The 16,789-nt window shown below is 49.5% G+C and overlaps 3 protein-coding genes across 3 annotated transcripts in view; 1 reads left to right on the plus strand and 2 right to left on the minus strand.

The window, feature by feature from the left end:
- The first annotated feature begins 944 nt into the window (after positions 1-944).
- Positions 945-7,133, plus strand: ptprnb (protein tyrosine phosphatase receptor type Nb). Its single transcript, XM_017309145.1, has 21 exons — positions 945-981; positions 1,024-1,134; positions 1,217-1,334; positions 1,425-1,539; positions 1,608-1,881; positions 2,061-2,165; positions 2,237-2,274; positions 2,422-2,561; positions 2,784-2,854; positions 3,005-3,069; positions 3,138-3,350; positions 3,820-4,080; positions 4,680-4,827; positions 4,895-4,968; positions 5,063-5,140; positions 5,306-5,425; positions 5,509-5,675; positions 5,799-5,852; positions 5,924-5,988; positions 6,060-6,133; positions 6,750-7,133. Exons 1-21 carry the CDS (start codon positions 945-947, stop codon positions 6,819-6,821), a joined length of 2,400 nt encoding a protein of 799 aa, XP_017164634.1. The 3' UTR covers positions 6,822-7,133.
- Positions 7,134-7,168: 35 nt separating this feature from the next.
- Positions 7,169-9,806, minus strand: LOC103456704 (tubulin alpha chain). Its single transcript, XM_008396412.1, has 4 exons — positions 9,704-9,806; positions 8,636-8,858; positions 8,400-8,548; positions 7,169-8,203 (listed from the first exon to the last, which is right to left on the minus strand). The coding sequence occupies exons 1-4, from the start codon at positions 9,704-9,706 to the stop codon at positions 7,229-7,231; spliced, it is 1,350 nt and encodes a 449-aa protein (XP_008394634.1). The 5' UTR covers positions 9,707-9,806; the 3' UTR covers positions 7,169-7,228.
- A 2,968-nt stretch (positions 9,807-12,774) lies between these two features.
- Positions 12,775-16,789, minus strand: part of LOC103457123 (myc box-dependent-interacting protein 1-like) — an 11,001-nt gene continuing 6,986 nt past the window's right edge. Inside the window, exons 2-11 of the mRNA XM_017309147.1 lie at positions 16,676-16,786; positions 16,547-16,602; positions 16,436-16,477; positions 16,114-16,156; positions 15,852-15,989; positions 15,067-15,087; positions 14,624-14,878; positions 14,410-14,463; positions 14,237-14,338; positions 12,775-13,069 (exon numbers count right to left, since the gene is read on the minus strand). Of these exons, the coding sequence (XP_017164636.1) occupies positions 12,968-13,069; positions 14,237-14,338; positions 14,410-14,463; positions 14,624-14,878; positions 15,067-15,087; positions 15,852-15,989; positions 16,114-16,156; positions 16,436-16,477; positions 16,547-16,602; positions 16,676-16,786 (924 nt within the window). The 3' untranslated portion in view covers positions 12,775-12,967. The remainder of the gene's footprint in view (positions 13,070-14,236; positions 14,339-14,409; positions 14,464-14,623; positions 14,879-15,066; positions 15,088-15,851; positions 15,990-16,113; positions 16,157-16,435; positions 16,478-16,546; positions 16,603-16,675; positions 16,787-16,789) is intronic.

A 16,789-nucleotide genomic window follows, 5' to 3' on the forward strand; every position in this document is an offset into this window, starting at 1 on the left:
AAAAAAACACAGGGAAAACTTTTCCTGACTGGAAGAAAGGCGACAATTTAATATGTATTATATTGTTGATTGTTTTCAGGTTTTTGCTCTTCTCTGTAGGAAGCTAGTAGCTAATGAAGCTAGTAGCAAATGAAACTAGTAGCTTATGAAGCCAGAAGCTAAGGAAGCTAAGGCAGCAAGTTTCTAATGAAGCTAATGAAGCTAGCAGCTATTGAAGCGTGTAGCTTATGAATCTAGAAGCTAAGCAAGCTAGTWGCTGATGAAGCTAATGAAACTAGAAGCTAATGAAGCTAAGGAAGCTAGTTGCTAATGAAGCTAGTTTCTAATAAAGTTAGTAGCTAATTATTTGTGATTTTTGTTTTATGAGGGTGTGGGGAGGGTTGGGAAAGCTTGTAAACATATTCTGAAACATTAATAAAAACTGTAATAACAAAAAAGTTAGTAGCTAATTAAGCTAAAGATAATAGCTTATGAAGCTAGTAGCTAGTGAACCTAATGAAGCTAGTAGCTAATGAAGCTAGTAGTTAATAAAGCTAATGAAGCTAGAAGCTAAGGAAGCTAGTTGCTAATGAATCTAGAAACTAACAAAGCTAGAAGCTAATGAAGCTAGTAGCTAATGAAGCTAATGTTTAACAAAGCACAGTAGATGACTGAAGCYTCAGCAGAGTAAACAAGGTCTCAGCCGGTCGCTGTTGTGCCTGTCCGTCTCCATGACAACAGTGACACCAGCAGCCGGAGTCTCCCTCATGTTGGTGGTGGTGAGTCAGCTCAGCCTGCAGCAGACCTGACTTTGCTGTTTCTACGGTTACAAAGCTAATGATCAGTGCAAATGGGTTCATGCTAAATGTAAACCATGGCAACAGTTTGAGATGCTGGTGAATCATTTACAGTTTCTACAGCGATTAGCTGACCCAGTCAAACCAGTTCAGCACCAAACAGAGAGCATGGAGGTGGCAGCATCATACTGGGKGCTTCCTCTGGGTTGTCCTTCAGAACCAGGCTGACCTTGTGTGTCCTGTCCAGATGGCCTGTTCGGCCGGTGTCACACTCCAGACCAGAAGCCAGTCCGGTACCAAGTCTCCGGCCCGGTTCTGCTGCGGCTGCAGGAAGTCCTGAAGGACCTGATGATTCAAGGTGAGTCTGACTGTAGGCCCCGCCCACTGTGGCGGAGTTAGGCCCCGCCCACCAGGGTTACACTGTGTCATGTGACCTCCAGGTCTGACCTGGAAGGACGAGCTAACCCAGTCCATCATCAGCCGTGAGCTGAGCCAGGTTACTATCAACGACCCGGATCTGGACCCGGACCWGGAACCGGAGGAGAACCCGCATAAACCGTAAGGAGAACCCGTTAATGAGTCTAATAACAAGTCAGAACCATTATGAGACCCRTTAACGAGTCGACCCAGGTCTGTTTGGTTCCCCAGGTCCTCCAGGTTGCTGGGCCCGSCCCCTCAGACAGAACCAGAGCCTGGAGGTCCAGCAGAACCCGAGCTGATGCAGCAGTACCTGGACTACCTGGTTCTGGACCCGTACCATCAGGTAGGGAGCAGGCTCACCTCGCCCACTGGTGGCGGTAGCAGGAACTGACCCACTTGTCTGTGCTGCAGAATCAGAACCAGGAGCAGCGCTCCCTCAACTCCCTGGACCAGAACCCGACCTTCCAGCGGRGCGACGCACTGGACCGGGACCGGCTGCTGCTGCAGGACCTGCTGTCCCTCTACCTGTCCTCCTCGCCGGCACTGCCTCGCCACCGGGGGGCGTCGGCCGCCAGCTCCTCYTTGCTGCCCGACCTGGACTTCCCTCTGGACTACAGCCAGGACTACAACTCCCAGGATCCTCATCTCAGGAAGCAGGAGCTGGATGTCCTGTCAGGACTGGACGGTCTGCTGATAGACTGGCTCTCACACCAGTCTGGAATTTATCTGGAGTTTTTAATATTTCTGTAGTTCAGTCTGGAGTTCTACCTATAGTTTTCCTGTAGCTTATCAGTAGTTTTTTTTTATCAGTCTGTAGTTTATCAGTCTGTAGTTTCCTGTAATTTCCTGTCTCTGTGTCTCCAGGGAGCTCCCTGCGCAGACTGTCTCTGCTGCTTGACGATTTGGACCCGTCTGCAGGGCRGCAGGACCAGCGGCTGGACTCGTCCTCCATCCCCCAGCAGAGTGCAGGTCAGTGAGCAGCCTGCTGTCAGAGGCCAGGGGTCAGGGGTCAGAGGTCAGTAATGTCTGTTGTCCTCCAGCAGATCGCCTGGGAGACGGTGCAACAGCCAAGCAGAAGGTGAGTCCTGCTTGTCCAATCAGAACCGAGTCTGGGCTCCTTTAGTTTTAGTTACTGCGTCGGTGCAACATGGCACGGAGACTGGCCTGAGAGAGGGCATCACCATGGCAACCAGTGGACGATGATGCGTCTCTCTCCACCAATCAGCTCACAGAGGCCTTAATGGCATATAAAGCGGCTCCGCAGGAGGCTCCGCCCCCAACCGCAAGGCCACCTGGAGGACAGAAGGAGCCAGCCAATCAGGACGCAGGAGGCGTAGCCAAGGTGTCCGGACACGCCAATCAGAGGTATGGCAGCTTCTACTTCCTGTCACATCAGCCAATCACATGTCAGAGTGATTGGCTGATCACCGCCCTGATGACAACGCTCTGGTTGTCATCATGACAACCAGAGCGTTCTTCCTCTGGACGCCCCATCTGTCCTGCCGCCCTGGGCAGAAACCCATCTGTCCTAATAATAATAATAACAGATCAACATGAYGAGGATTCTGACCCGGTTCTCCTCTGCAGCGCGGTCGGACCAGCCGTTACCTTCAGAACCAGACCCAACTCCAGGAACCTGWCGGCTGCACACCAACCAGGTGAGAGGAGGCGGGGCTTACTGTCAGAAAAGAGGTGGGACTTCGAGTCAGAAAAGAGGCGGGGCTTAGAGACAGGAGGCAGATCCTCCATCTGAACCCTTCAGCCAATCGGAGCCGTTCCTTCTGTTAACACCTGGACGATGTCTTCAGTTGCAGGGCAGAACTTTCTGGAGCCTGAGATGGGTCTAAAGGTTCTCCAGAGCGGCGCTGAACAGGTGAGACCTGAAACCTGGTTCTGTTCTGGTTCTGATGATGAGCGCTGAAGATTCTGGGTTTTGTGCAGACGGAAGAGAGGAAGTCGTCGTTGCCTCTAGCGACCAGAGTCCAGCCCGGCTCCCGCTGGGTGTTCGCCACGCTGGTGTCCATGGCATGCATCGGCGGCATCCTGGTGGCGGCCATGACCATCGCCTGCCTGCGACGCCACGCCCACCGCCTGGCTGCCAAGAAGCTTGGCCTGGGCCCGGACAGCGGCGGCTTCACCCACCAGGAGTACCAGGTGAGGCTCCGCCCACCTGCAGGTGATGGTGAATCCATTACCTGGAGACACGGAGGAGAGAATGTGGTGCTGAGGGATCCTGGGAGAACCTGCTGGATCCAGAAGGGAAAGATTCATATCAGGAAGTTTAGAGTTTCTACGTTTTTAGTGATTAATCGATTACTGAATTAGATGATGTTTTTTTTTTTTAAAGGTTCTGTTGGCTCTAGTGGCCTTTATTTGAAAGTAGTTTGACAGGAAGTAGGGTTATGAGAGAGGGGGAAGACATGTGGTAAATGTTGCCAGGCCGGGAATTGAACCTGTGACCACCGCCCTGAGTACTAAGGCCTCAATACATGGGTTGTGCTTCACCCCTGCGCCACCACAGCACCCCATTAGTTGATAAGTTGATTAATCAGTGATTATTGGTCATTATTGCTCCAGATGTATTGATAAATGTATCATTCTAACATGCTAACGTTGTCACCAGGATCTGTGTCGGCAGCACATGGCCTCCAAAGGCGCCTTTGGCCGGCTGGAGGCCGCCGCCCTGGGCGCGGTGGGCGGGACCGGCGCGGTGGGCGGGGCCAGCGTGTCGGGCGGAGTTGGGCCAGACTCAAGGGTGAGCAGCGTGTCGTCCCAGTTCAGCGACGGCGCCCAGCCCAGCCCCAGCTCGCACAGCAGCACGCCGTCCTGGTGCGAGGAGCCGGCGCAGGCCAACATGGACATCTCAACGGGTCACATGATCCTGGTCAGGACCGCACAACACCACACTGTGTCCTAATCAAATCACAGCAGATTGGGTTGAAAGGTCAAACACAAACATAACGTTCAATGGGAGGACATGTAGCAGCTTAGTCAGGCTCCGCCCCCTTCCTCTCTGCTGCGCTGCAGCTCCACCTTTAGGCTCCGCCCACATCCACCTATAATAAATGAAAGTTTGCTAACTGGAGCTGTGGGTGTCATGGTGACGTCACTGCCAGTGAATAACATGGAACATTCAGTCATATTCATATCTCAGGTTTGAGCTACATATCTTTACAGAACGGCATATTATTTAATCTGCCTGAATCTAAAGTAATAAAACTGGGACTATGGATTAATTAATAGATTGGCTTTGAACAAAAGTTTAAAAACTACAGTTAGAAAATATAATGAACTCCATGAGGAATCAGTTATAGAAGAGAAACAGTAAATCATCTGGTCCGACCTGGTGTTACCCAGTCTGACCCGGTGTGACCCAATCCGGCCCAGCACGACCCGGTCTGAACAGTCTGATCCAGTCKGACCCGGTCCAGCCCAGTCCGACCCGGTGTGACCCAGTCTGACCCGGTCCCTCTGGCTCCCCAGGCCTACATGGAGGACCACCTGCGGAACAAGAACCGGCTGCTGAAGGAGTGGGCTGCTCTCTGCTCCTACCAGGCAGAACCCAGCGCCGTCTCTGCGGCCCAGAGCGACGTCAACGCCAAGAAGAACCGCTGYCCCGACTCGGTGCCCTGTGAGTTACTCCACACACTGACACGGGCCCGGTAGAACCAGAACCTAACCGGTCACATGTTCTGCAGATGACCACTCCAGGGTGAAGCTGAAGGCCGACAGCAACCCGTCTCGCTCCGACTACGTCAACGCCAGCACCATCGTAAGTTCGCTCAGACACTCAGCCTGGTTCTGATGGTTCTGGTCGGGGAGCTGACCTCTACTTGACCTCTTCCTGACCTCCTTGCGACCTACAGATTGAACACGACCCCAGGATGCCGGCCTACATCGCCACCCAVGGCCCCCTGCCACACACCATCTCCGACTTCTGGCAGGTGAGTTCAGAGGGGAACCAGGTGTCATGGTTCCCCTCTGAACTAACGAAGCGGCTGTCCGCTTCGTTAGTAACAAACATGGCTGCTGTCCCCTTCGTCAGTAACAAACATGGCTGCTGTCCCCTTCGTCAGTAACAAACATGGTGGCTGTGTATGTGTGTGCAGATGGTTTGGGAGAACGGCTGCACTGTGATCGTGATGATGACAGCTCTGGTGGAGGACGGAGAGAAGCAGTGTGACCGCTACTGGCCAGATGAAGGCTCCTCCCTCTACCACATCTATGAGGTGGGTGGAGGTTGGACAGGTGTCCAGGTTGGACAGGTTTCCTGGKGTCCAGGTGATACTCCCCCCTCTSCCTCCCCCTACAGGTGAACCTGGTGTCAGAGCACATCTGGTGTAATGACTTCCTGGTGCGCAGTTTCTACCTGAAGAACGTGCAGACGCAGGAGACGCGCACGCTCACGCAGTTCCACTTCCTCAGTTGGCCGGCGCAGGGAATCCCCACCTCCACGCGCCCCCTGCTGGACTTCCGCAGGTACTGCAGCTTTCCGTCTGCTTTGGTCTCAACCTGAGATCTTTATGGATTATTGGACTTGTTTTCATAGCTACAGAGACAATCCTGGGTGTGAATCCCTAACGTGTCCTGTTTCTCTGTCAGGAAGGTGAATAAATGCTACCGCGGACGCTCCTGCCCCATCATCGTTCACTGCAGGTACAATCAGCTGATCCCAGGTGTTACAACCAAGGGACTGTTTCTGATTGGGTCTTCCTGTGTTTCCATAGCGACGGCACTGGGCGGACCGGGACGTACATCCTGATCGATATGGTTCTGAACCGCATGGCTAAAGGTGCAGTAGATGCGGGGTGAAGCGGCCGCTGCTGCTCCAGACACTGACMGACTGATTCTGGTTCCCTGCAGGCGTCAAGGAGATCGACATCGCCGCTACGCTGGAGCACGTCCGGGACCAGCGGCCCGGGATGGTACGCACCAAGGTGAGTCCGAACCGGACCCGATCCCGACCACCCTGATGCACCAAACAGTAGCTCAGTTTTACTAACCGCACTTTAAACCCTCAAAACTTAAAACTAAAAGTTTCTAGAGCAGATTCTCGTCCTGGTTTCTAATGCTTCTCTGCTCTGAAAAATGTAAAGCTGAGCCACGCCGCCACCTGCTGGTGGCAGATGGAACTGACCCAGTGCTTGGTGCACGAGCCGCCAGGGGCCCCTTGTGGCCCCACATACTAAAAGACTAACTTTTCAGCTCAAGGTTGGCGATTCAGTCACAAAAAACCCTTAGTGGCATTTCCACTGCCTTTCAAAAAAAGATTAAAATATTCTAAATACTTCAAGTACAAAAAGTTTGATAGTAAACTCATTAAATAAAGCTTGAATGAGTGACCCAAATTCTGCTCTTGAGAACAAACTGGAGGATATTGTTTACAGAAATAATCCTAGGTTATATTTTAGATCTATACTCATACCTCTTATTTTAATGTCATGCATAATGAAGTGAAACGTTTCGTGGCCCTTCATTAGTTTTTACCAGCAGTTTTGTCTCAGGAGGTAAAAGTTTGGGATGAGAGTGCCACCATCTTGTCTTCCTCTCCAGGACCAGTTTGAGTTTGCKCTGACAGCGGTTGCAGAGGAGGTGAACGCCATCCTCAAGGCACTGCCCCAGTGACCCTTGGAAAATCCCAGATGACCCCCGGCATCGACTCAGGATGATCTAGGTGATGTGTTCAGGAGCCTTCAGGAGAACCTGTGTGAAACGTGCATGTGAATGCACCACGAGCTTTACCCACCCAGACAGCTGGTGTTGTGTTGTAGCTGAACCTGCAGAGCTGGATCCGCTCCAGGTTCTCTGCTGCTCATGGACCCCCCTGGCTCCCCATGCATTTCCTGTCTATGTAGTGTTAACCTCCAGCAAGAGAAAACTATAAAAAATAAATCTGATTTTGTAAGTGTGACCTTAAATAAATCTGTTTGTGTTGCAGCACCTGTGTGACTCTGTTTAAACGACTCGACCAATCAGGTTTCAGATCAGCTTTATTAACTTTAAGGCAAACATGATAAATTGAGACTGTGCATTCAGTACTCCTCGCCCTCGTCTTCATCGCCAACGCTGTCGGTCCCCACCTCTTCGTAGTCCTTCTCCAGGGCGGCCATGTCCTCCCGTGCCTCCGAGAACTCKCCTTCCTCCATGCCCTCGCCCACGTACCAGTGGACGAAGGCCCGCTTCGCATACATCAGGTCGAACTTGTGGTCAAGGCGTGCCCAGGCCTCGGCGATGGCCGTGGTGTTGCTGAGCATGCAGACGGCACGCTGCACCTTGGCCAGGTCTCCGCCCGGCACCACGGTGGGCGGCTGGTAGTTGATGCCCACCTTGAAGCCGGTGGGGCACCAGTCCACAAACTGGATGGAGCGCTTGGTCTTGATGGTGGCTATGGCMGAGTTGACATCTTTGGGAACCACGTCGCCGCGGTACAGCAGGCAGCAGGCCATGTACTTGCCGTGGCGTGGGTCACATTTCACCATCTGGTTGGCGGGCTCGAAGCAGGCGTTGGTGATGTCGGCCACCGACAGCTGCTCATGGTAGGCCTTCTCGGCCGAGATGACGGGTGCGTAGGTGGCCAGGGGGAAGTGGATGCGAGGGTACGGCACCAGGTTGGTCTGGAACTCCGTCAGGTCCACGTTGAGCGCGCCGTCGAAGCGCAGCGACGCCGTGATGGACGACACAATCTGGCCGATGAGGCGGTTCAGGTTGGTGTAGCTGGGGCGCTCGATGTCCAGGTTGCGGCGGCAGATGTCGTAGATGGCCTCGTTGTCCACCATGAAGGCGCAGTCTGAGTGTTCCAGGGTGGTGTGGGTGGTCAGGATGGAGTTGTACGGCTCCACCACCGCAGTGGACACCTGAGGAGCCGGGTACACGGCGAACTCCAGCTTGGACTTCTTTCCGTAGTCCACAGAGAGACGCTCCATCAGCAGAGAGGTGAAGCCGGAGCCAGTTCCTCCACCGAACGAGTGGAAGATTAGGAAGCCCTGCAGACCGGTGCACTGGTCGGCCTGAAAGCAGAACACACCCAGAATGTCAGGAGGAGACGTTCTGATGCCACGCAACAAGACTAACACAGCCAGACCTCAACCCAACTGGAACTCAGTCCAACCRGACCATGACCCCTYGACCCAGCCGGGCATCGTCTCTACCATACCTCGACCCAACGAGACCTTGACCCTTGAACCCAACAAAACCCTGACCCACCAGTTTGCGCGTCCTGTCCAAAACCAGGTCGATGATCTCCTTGCCGACCGTGTAGTGGCCCCTGGCGTAGTTGTTGGCTGCGTCCTCCTTGCCGGTGATCAGYTGTTCAGGATGGAAGAGCTGCCGGTACATTCCTGTACGGACTTCATCTGTTGGAGGGAAAACCCTTCAGTGTCAGCCATGTTTTCTGAACATGCTTCCATGTTTAAGAYGCTGCGTTTCCAGGCAGTACTGACCAATCACGGTGGGCTCCAGATCCACAAAGATGGCTCTGGGGACGTGCTTCCCAGACCCTGTCTCACTGAAGAACGTGTTGAAGGAGTCGTCTCCCCCTCCGATCGTCTTGTCGCTGGGCATCTGGCCGTCCGGTTGGATGCCGTGCTCCAGGCAGTAGAGCTCCCAGCATGCATTGCCCATCTGGGCGCCGGCCTGGCCCACATGCATAGAAATACACTCACGCTGTGGAGAAGAGGAGAAAAGTGATCAGGCTTAATGGTTTCTGACTTTAGGTATGATAAATAGCTGAGCAGCACACCAGCCCTTTAAGGGAATATCAGTAAACATACAGCGTTAGCAGATGCTGCATCGTGAACTCATTAAGAGTTTTTAGTAAAGTTCAGCCACATTTTCTAATCAGGAAACCAGATTACAAAATTACTTCCTACACCTACAAACTTAAATACTTATCCAGACTATTTTCTAGATTTTCTCCGTCGTTTCAAAGCTTTAACTTCTCCGTTTAATCGTCGGATTTCCGGGTGCATCTTGAACGCACCACCCTAGGAGCAGTGACGTAGTTTCCGCCCTCAGGTGTCCCAGTGCAGACCTGTTGGATCTTGATCCAACCGGCTCACATGAGTGTTTATTACCCCTCACGTCATGGAGAAAAGCCCCATCGACGCAGGCAGGAAGCCGCGCTCCKGCCCCACCCCCACCCGCCATGTAACGTTCACGGACCCGCAGGGCGTCATCTGTCCGCCTCACATTTAAAAGTTACCGCCCAGAACTCCTTTAGCTAAAGCACATTTAAAAATGATCCGAGTTTATTTAAATTAACTGAACTAAATGTGAAAACACTGGCTGGCTAAGGGATTAGAAAACTTGTGTAAACTGTGAAACTATTTTTGATCATTTTAATCTGCGCCAACATGGCCTTGTTCGACGCCAATTAATGGAAAAAAATGTTGTAAAGAACACGGATGAAGTGTGACTTATACATTTGTTAAAAAGAAAATTTAACAACTTTTTCTCTCTTCAGATGCGTCTTTTAGGATATAAATGCGAGTTTTAAGCGGTTTACTCACCATTTTGAGATGTCTGTCTCCTTCTCTCCGAYGTTCAAGGATCGGCAGTTGGAAGCAGTGTGTGACGCAGCAGGAGAGCCGCTCGCTTATAAAGGCTCACAGGGGGCGGGGCTACGAGCGGTTTGAACCAGCTGAAGGCGGGAGATTACCGGAAGCAGATAAGCTAACGTTATAAGTACAACAGAGTACTAGTCATACCAAGAAAAATAAAATGGCGAGATAAAGTCGTAATATTTCGATAATAAAGATTAAAGTTATAATATTACAAGAATAAAGTCGTAATAATATGATAAGTTACTGTATTTTGAGAATAAAGTCATKCTAATATATGAGAATAAAGCCATAATATTATGACTTTATTGTCATATAATTTCAACTTTATTTACGTAATATGACTTTATTATGAGAATATTTTTTCTTAGCGTAGGCCCAATACTCCGTTGTACAGAATAAACAGGTTTGTCTTGGAGTTTTTAAACTTATTTGCTCACTGAATAGTAAAATAAATATTTAACTTAACATTTCAAACCAATTCATAAGATTTCTACCTTTGATAAAGCATTGAAAGTCTCACTTGAATCACACAGACTATCTGCTCATATTTACAGTTTTTAATGTTCTTTAAGCATAGATATATTTTTTATTTATTGACCTTATATCCAAATGGGTGAGCCTAAAAGCAAACATGACAGTATGACCAGAAAAAGTCTTGCAGTAGAAACATTTTATGGATTTTAATGGATTCTACTCTTTATTAAAACATCTTTAAATATCAGAGATTCCTCTAAAGTCCCAATATTGTCAGCAACCCTATAATAAAAGACTAAAGCCAGTCACCGTTTAAAGCAGGCTATCCCAGAGTGGATTCAAAATTTCATACATTAACAATCTTTATTTAAATGTGCAGTTTAAAACAAAAACAATTTCTTTTGAAGCTTTTTGGATGTCTAAATAAAACAACATCAGATTCTTATCTGGTATAATGTCTCATTTGTTTGGTTTAAGACGATATTTTAAAGCAGGGAAGTGATTTGTGGTTCTGAGAGACCGGCTCAGGAATGGCAGGAATGAGATTTAGTCTGGGTTAAATTAAAGAGCAGAGCTAATCCAAGTGATGTAGGTCAAAACATAATGATTCATTGTTTCTCACAGTCCTCAGWAATTCAACATCATTCAGATGTTTTTTTGGAAAACATTTAAAAATATTAATCAGCTTCTTCTGCCGCTGCAGGGGAATCTCAACGTGTTTCTGTAAAACTTTACGCTTATTTTGGACTAAGAGCCCCATGATGGAGCTGAGCTGAGCATATGTAGAAGAATAGAAGTCAGGTTAGTGTTCCAGGACAGACAGGACRGTCCACAGGGATCACTGGGAACACTGGAAAAACAATGTTTATAGATGAATGAGATGAAGGCTCTTTTTGTCCTTCAGTTGTTGCCGTAGAGTGTTCTGAAGTCAGCTGTTTAAAGCATTTCTTCATTTGTTCATCATCAGAAACGTTCTGGTTCCCAGGTTGGTGCTGCCTGCTGACTGGCTGCCTGCTGATTGGCTGTTTGCTGACTGGCTGTCTGCTGATTGGCTGTCTCATTGAAACTGGTTCTGGAGTGCTAGGCAGCATTTAGCTGCTAAATTTTTAGCATTTCCAGCTTGAGTCTGTAGAAAGCAGACACCTGCAGCCAGGTGAGGCAACTGGCATTGGCAACGAATCCCTCATCACTTCACTGATAGATTCATTTGCATTGCAAAGGCTGACGGCTCCAACTCAACCAGCTGCTCTATTAAAACCAGTTAAACATTCAGGTCTTCCAGTTGGTTAGAGGCTGAACAGACGGACGATTTCCATGGCTACCACTTGGAGATGAACGGGTTTTGGTCAGCAGTTTAACACCTTTTATATTTAATTTTTATCTTTAAAAAGTTCTGAACAGAAGAGAAGTCTGCAGGTACCGGACCTCCTAACAGAACTGGTTCTGAACATCAGAGCTGGTCCAGTTACTGTTCAACAGACTGATGAAGGAGGAACCAACACAAAGACTCAACATAAACATGGTCGGTGTGCATTTAACAGTTAAATGCACCCAGAAACCCGCCTGTAACTGGTCCTGTGGAGGATTCCCAAAGGGTCAGGGTCCCATCAGAGCCAGAACCAGCCAGCCCTTTCGGACTGCAGCTACAATTTACTGCTGCCTTTGGGACTCAGCAGATTCACAGCTTTTACTTTCTGTGACGTTCAACCTGAGCGACTCTGTAAACAAGTAATGTTTTCCAACATGGCCGAACCTCTTCCTGGTTGCTGGCGGAAAGGAAGTGTCTGTCCCATCCCTGTGGGGTCTGGCGCCCGACTGAGGCCTGGCAGTGTTTGCTTTCCACATGGTTGGTCACTGGTTTCTAATAGAAACACTGAAGGTCATTCTGGTGCTGCTCGGTCTCCATGGGAAAAACGTAAACACCTTAACATTCATTAGCCTGGGGGTCACAGCAGGTCACTAACCAGATCAAATACTGAATACTTAACCCGTTCTGTCTAAACCAGTTTATGTTGTTAGATTGGCCAAAATGGACACAATGTGCTTCATTTATCTTTACTGACATTAATTTGATCCAGAAATACGTAAACCTGATGCCAGATGTTTATGGGAAAGTTATGTGCCTAATATCCAGTAATACGYAACTRACCTTTTAAAATACAAAAACTTTACTGAACTCTTAAATATGCCATTCTCTTTTCTATGAGTTCTAGTGTGAAATAAATACAACCTAATTTATGACTGTAGTTCTAATGAGAAATGAAAAATAAAATCTGGAATATGGTGAGTAATTGTGTCCCAAWGGAAACAACTGGCTCTCCAGACATTATRCAGGATGACTGGACGGCGCCCCSTGGTGTTCAACACTGGAAAACGCTTTCAGACGAATGGGACCTTAGCAGAGGCTCACTGCAGCATCCAACATCCATCATCCATCCACCCACCCATCCAACCAAATAGTTTTTATGTTCTCTTAAATTCCATCATTAAAAATGAAATCTTGGACTTTTATCCAGAATTTAAAGAAAAAAAATCCCAAACCCTTCTTTATTACATCCGTTTATTTTTATTTACTAAAAAGTCGTTGAAACTTGCAGAAGAACTAGATGGTTGCAGAAACGTGTGGACAGGCACTGGTCTCCATCGCTGTTTGCCATGACGTTAGCTTTCAGAGCTAATCGCCATCATCAGGGATGAAGAGGAGCTTCAGGTTGGGGATGAGCTGCAGCGCCACCATCAGACCTTCTGGGTGAAGTTCTCAGGGAAAACCCCTTTGGCTGAAATATCTTTCTTGAGGAACCAGTGAGACTCCTTGACGCCCAGCAGCCAGCCGTCGTCCTGCAAATGTAACCTGGTTGTATTTCTCTTTTTTGTTATAATTATACAACATGTCTTGTTTTTTGGTTATTTGTATTGTTCCTTACCTAAATGAAACTGTCATTGTTTTAACTGTGTTACTTTAAGATCGGAAGCCCCTCCTTTTTATTTCTTCTTCTGTGGTATTGTCTTTAAATTGTTTGCMCCCATTAGCCACCCCCCCCCACCCGCCCCCTTTGTCATGTTGTCCTGGAGAAGAGGTGTGTGCCTGTTTATTTATCATCTAAATACATCCAGTTTATTTATATATCTATTAAGTAAATTTTTGTTATGTACTTTTGTTTTGTGTAGGACTTGGAGCGGGCAGGTTATGACACGGTTGTTTTCTGTATTTTGTTTTCGTCAGAATAAACCGAGAAATCATCCTTTTAAAGACAAACCGTGTCACGGCCTGATTGATCAATAGAACCAGCACAACGCAGAAAGGATCCGGTTACACAGGCAAACCTCAGGTTACACAGGACCACAGTTTATCCAACCAGCAACCAGCAATGCAAAGGCCTGGATATAYTCCTAGCTCAGACTTTTCGCCACTACAACTCAGACCCCAGCAGACTTTGTTTCAGCTGGAAGCTCATTTAAATAAAATCCTCTGTGACGAATAGCTGTCTCTGATTGGCCAGAACCAGACCAACCGGGACCGGTCATCATGATAATAATTATTTTACTCTGCTGGATGACATTCTAAGTTCTGACCCGGTTGGAGGAAGGTTGACYCCTTCAGTCTCTTCCCAGCAKTAATGTTGGGTCATGACTTCCTAACCAGACCTGCAGAAAGATCTTCCTGTTGATGCCCGACAATAAAAAGATGCTAAATAACGCTTAGCAGGCTTTTATTTTGGAGACCTGATCCCAAACCCGTCCACAGCAGCTAACGGATCTCTGCTGGTTCTGACCAAGTCTCATCCCTCCTCCTTATTGGTCAATGTGAGGACGATGCTTTTCTATGACACTCAGCAACTTGAGTTGTGTGTTCTTCTCCAGGACCCTGAACYTGGCAGAGTGTTGTAAACAGATTATTTTTTCTTTGACTAGACCCAGCAGAGACCGTCCGTGTTCGGACAGATCGGTGTATAACTCGGTCTGTCTGTGTGGCGCTGAGGTCAGACTCTYGCCCATGATGCTCACCTGTTCCTCAGGGTTATCAAAAGCCAAAACCAGGACAGCGTCTCCGACCTTCAGCTCCAGCTCATCGTTGTCCGTTGCCGTGTACTCATGCACTGCCTTCACCTGGAGGACGAGAACCAAGCCCGGTTCAGTCGAGCAGCAGCCAGAGAGCACTCAGCGGTCGGTGGACTCACCTTGTAGAGGAACCCTGGAGGAAGGTCAGCATCGGCGCCGTTGGTCACAGAGCTCTGGAGGAAGAAAAGACCGGGCGTTACAGTTGGACAGACTTCTGGAAAGCATGAAGGTGGAAAGAGTTCAGAGCAGGAAACGGAACCGGTGAGGGACTGAGGTCAGGAGGTCTGGGGCCAATCAGGGTCTTCTGAGGTTCATCTACTTTCCCAACTCTACCTCCTCCTCGTCCTCCTCGTACTCCTCGCCCCAGCCGCCCGGCCCCTCGCTGGCTCCGCCCTCGTCCCAGTCCGGCTCGCTGAACGCCTGAGCTGCCTGTCCCCACTCCGCGCTGCCGCTGTCCTGACCTTCTGCTGGGTCGGTGTTGTCCCAGCCAGGCTGGCCGTGGCTCTGGTAGCTGCTGTGGTCCCAGSCGCTCTGGGCCTCCTGCTCTGCATCCTGCTGGGACAGCGGCTTGGCRCCGCGCTCGTCTTGCTACGGCAGCAGGGGTTGGGCAGCGAAGCCAGGGGTCAAAGGTCAAAGGGAGSACGGTGAAGGAAACGCCAGAGGAGCGTTTGAGTTTAATGTTGCCATAACAACCACAAGAAAGGGAGGTGCAGGGTTTTAAAAAGCCAAAGGAAGTAGAAACAGAGCTGGTTGAGGATCTAAGACGTTCTTCTTACCCACGAGTCCCAAGATGGCGTCTGAGGCGGAGCAGTGAGCAAAACATTGAGACGGATCGGTCATCACTCACTTCCTGTTTTCACTTAAACATGTTCCTGATTCTCAACTCCAACCTCACCACAAACTACRGCTCAACATGGCAACCAGAACTGGAGCTGGACCAAAACTGGACCAGAACTTGAGCTGGACCAGAACCAGAACAAGACATGGACCAGAACTTGACCAGAACTGGAGCTGGACCAGAACTGGAGCTGGACCAGAACTAGACTGACTGGATCAGAATGTTCTGAAGTTAACGGTTATTGACCAGATGTTGAGTCTGAATTCCAGGTTGATGGAAAAACTCCTTCATGCACCAACAAGTTCGATTTATTTGGATGTTTTTGTGTCTCAGTGATTCTGATACAATAATCAGTTTTTAATCCAAACTTAAACCTGAGAAACTAAAACAACCAGGAGGAAGAAGCGAGACCAGAGGCTGTTCATGCAAAACCACTTCAGATACCAGGAATACCTGAACTCAAGAAGCTTCACACACACGCACACTTTAACCCCTTGTTGTAAGCAGAACACCATCATGTCAGTGTCAGTCTCTCTGTCGGTAATCATTGTAGAGGTCAGGAGTCCCTCAGGGTCGAGTCGTTGTGTTTCTTCTGTTTAACCAGATTCTGATCCAAAGTTGAAAATGTTTGAGTCTGTTAACAGTTGGAGCCATCAGTTCAGGTTGATGTGACCGTGTGGTTCAGGGTGTGTGAGCAGGTTCGCCTGATGAAGAACGTCTGACCTGCTGCGTTGTGCTGGTTGGGTCTGAGTCAGAGTCTGGAGCTGCAGCCTCGTCCTCCAGCAGGGCGGCGATCTGCTGCTTTGGGTCTGGAGACAGTGAGAGTCTGGGAGGAGGCCGGCTGGGCGGCGGGCCAGGCTTCTGCAACGCCACCAGGTGGAAACACGCAGCGCCATGCACACAGATGCAGTTAGGAACGCTCACATCACTGTTATCTAAAGCCAGAACCCTTCAGACTAGCAGAGCTAGAACTGCAGCCTGGTACCTTTGGAGCCGGGCTGCTGGCCTGGCTGTGGTTGGCTTCCTCACTGGACGAGGAGGAGGAGAGAGARGAAGACGATGAGAACAGGAGAGAAAAACGTAACAGAAACATGTGCAAAACCATCAGCAYAGCTGTTCTACGCTTTGTCCACATGAGGGAGCCAACATGCTCCAAATTATAACTCTTCATATCTTAATGTTGACAGCTGCAGACGTTCAGCTTCATTAAAGTGTATCCAGGACCAGCTACTGTTCACTGACATACATGCATGCAGCAGGAGGAGCATGCAGCAGGAGGAGCACGCGGCTTCATGCAGCATTTTTACCTCTTTGCGCCGCCTTTCTTTGCGGCTGCAGTCGCGTCTTTTCTGCACCAGAGGGCGCTGTGAGTTAATGCTGTCATGTTGCACTTGGTGGCTGATGAAGGAGGAACTTACTTGAGCTGCCGCTGCTCCTCCAGTTTGGTCATGATGTCGTTCAGGTTGTGGCTCAGCTGCTCACAGGAGAAGCAGGTCAGCTGACCGAACGCTGCGCTCTGATTGGTGGAGAGSAGCAAGCTCACTCACCTTGCTCATCTCTCTGTGGAACTTCTCCTGATGTCCTGCCAGGCTCTGGAATGTGCCAACATAGGCGCCAACACGACTGAAACACACACAGGTCAGGGTTTGGTTCTGTGGGTC

The sequence above is a fragment of the Poecilia reticulata genome, linkage group LG2, assembly GCF_000633615.1.
Source record: "Poecilia reticulata strain Guanapo linkage group LG2, Guppy_female_1.0+MT, whole genome shotgun sequence".
NCBI classification, from domain to species: Eukaryota; Metazoa; Chordata; class Actinopteri; order Cyprinodontiformes; family Poeciliidae; genus Poecilia; species Poecilia reticulata.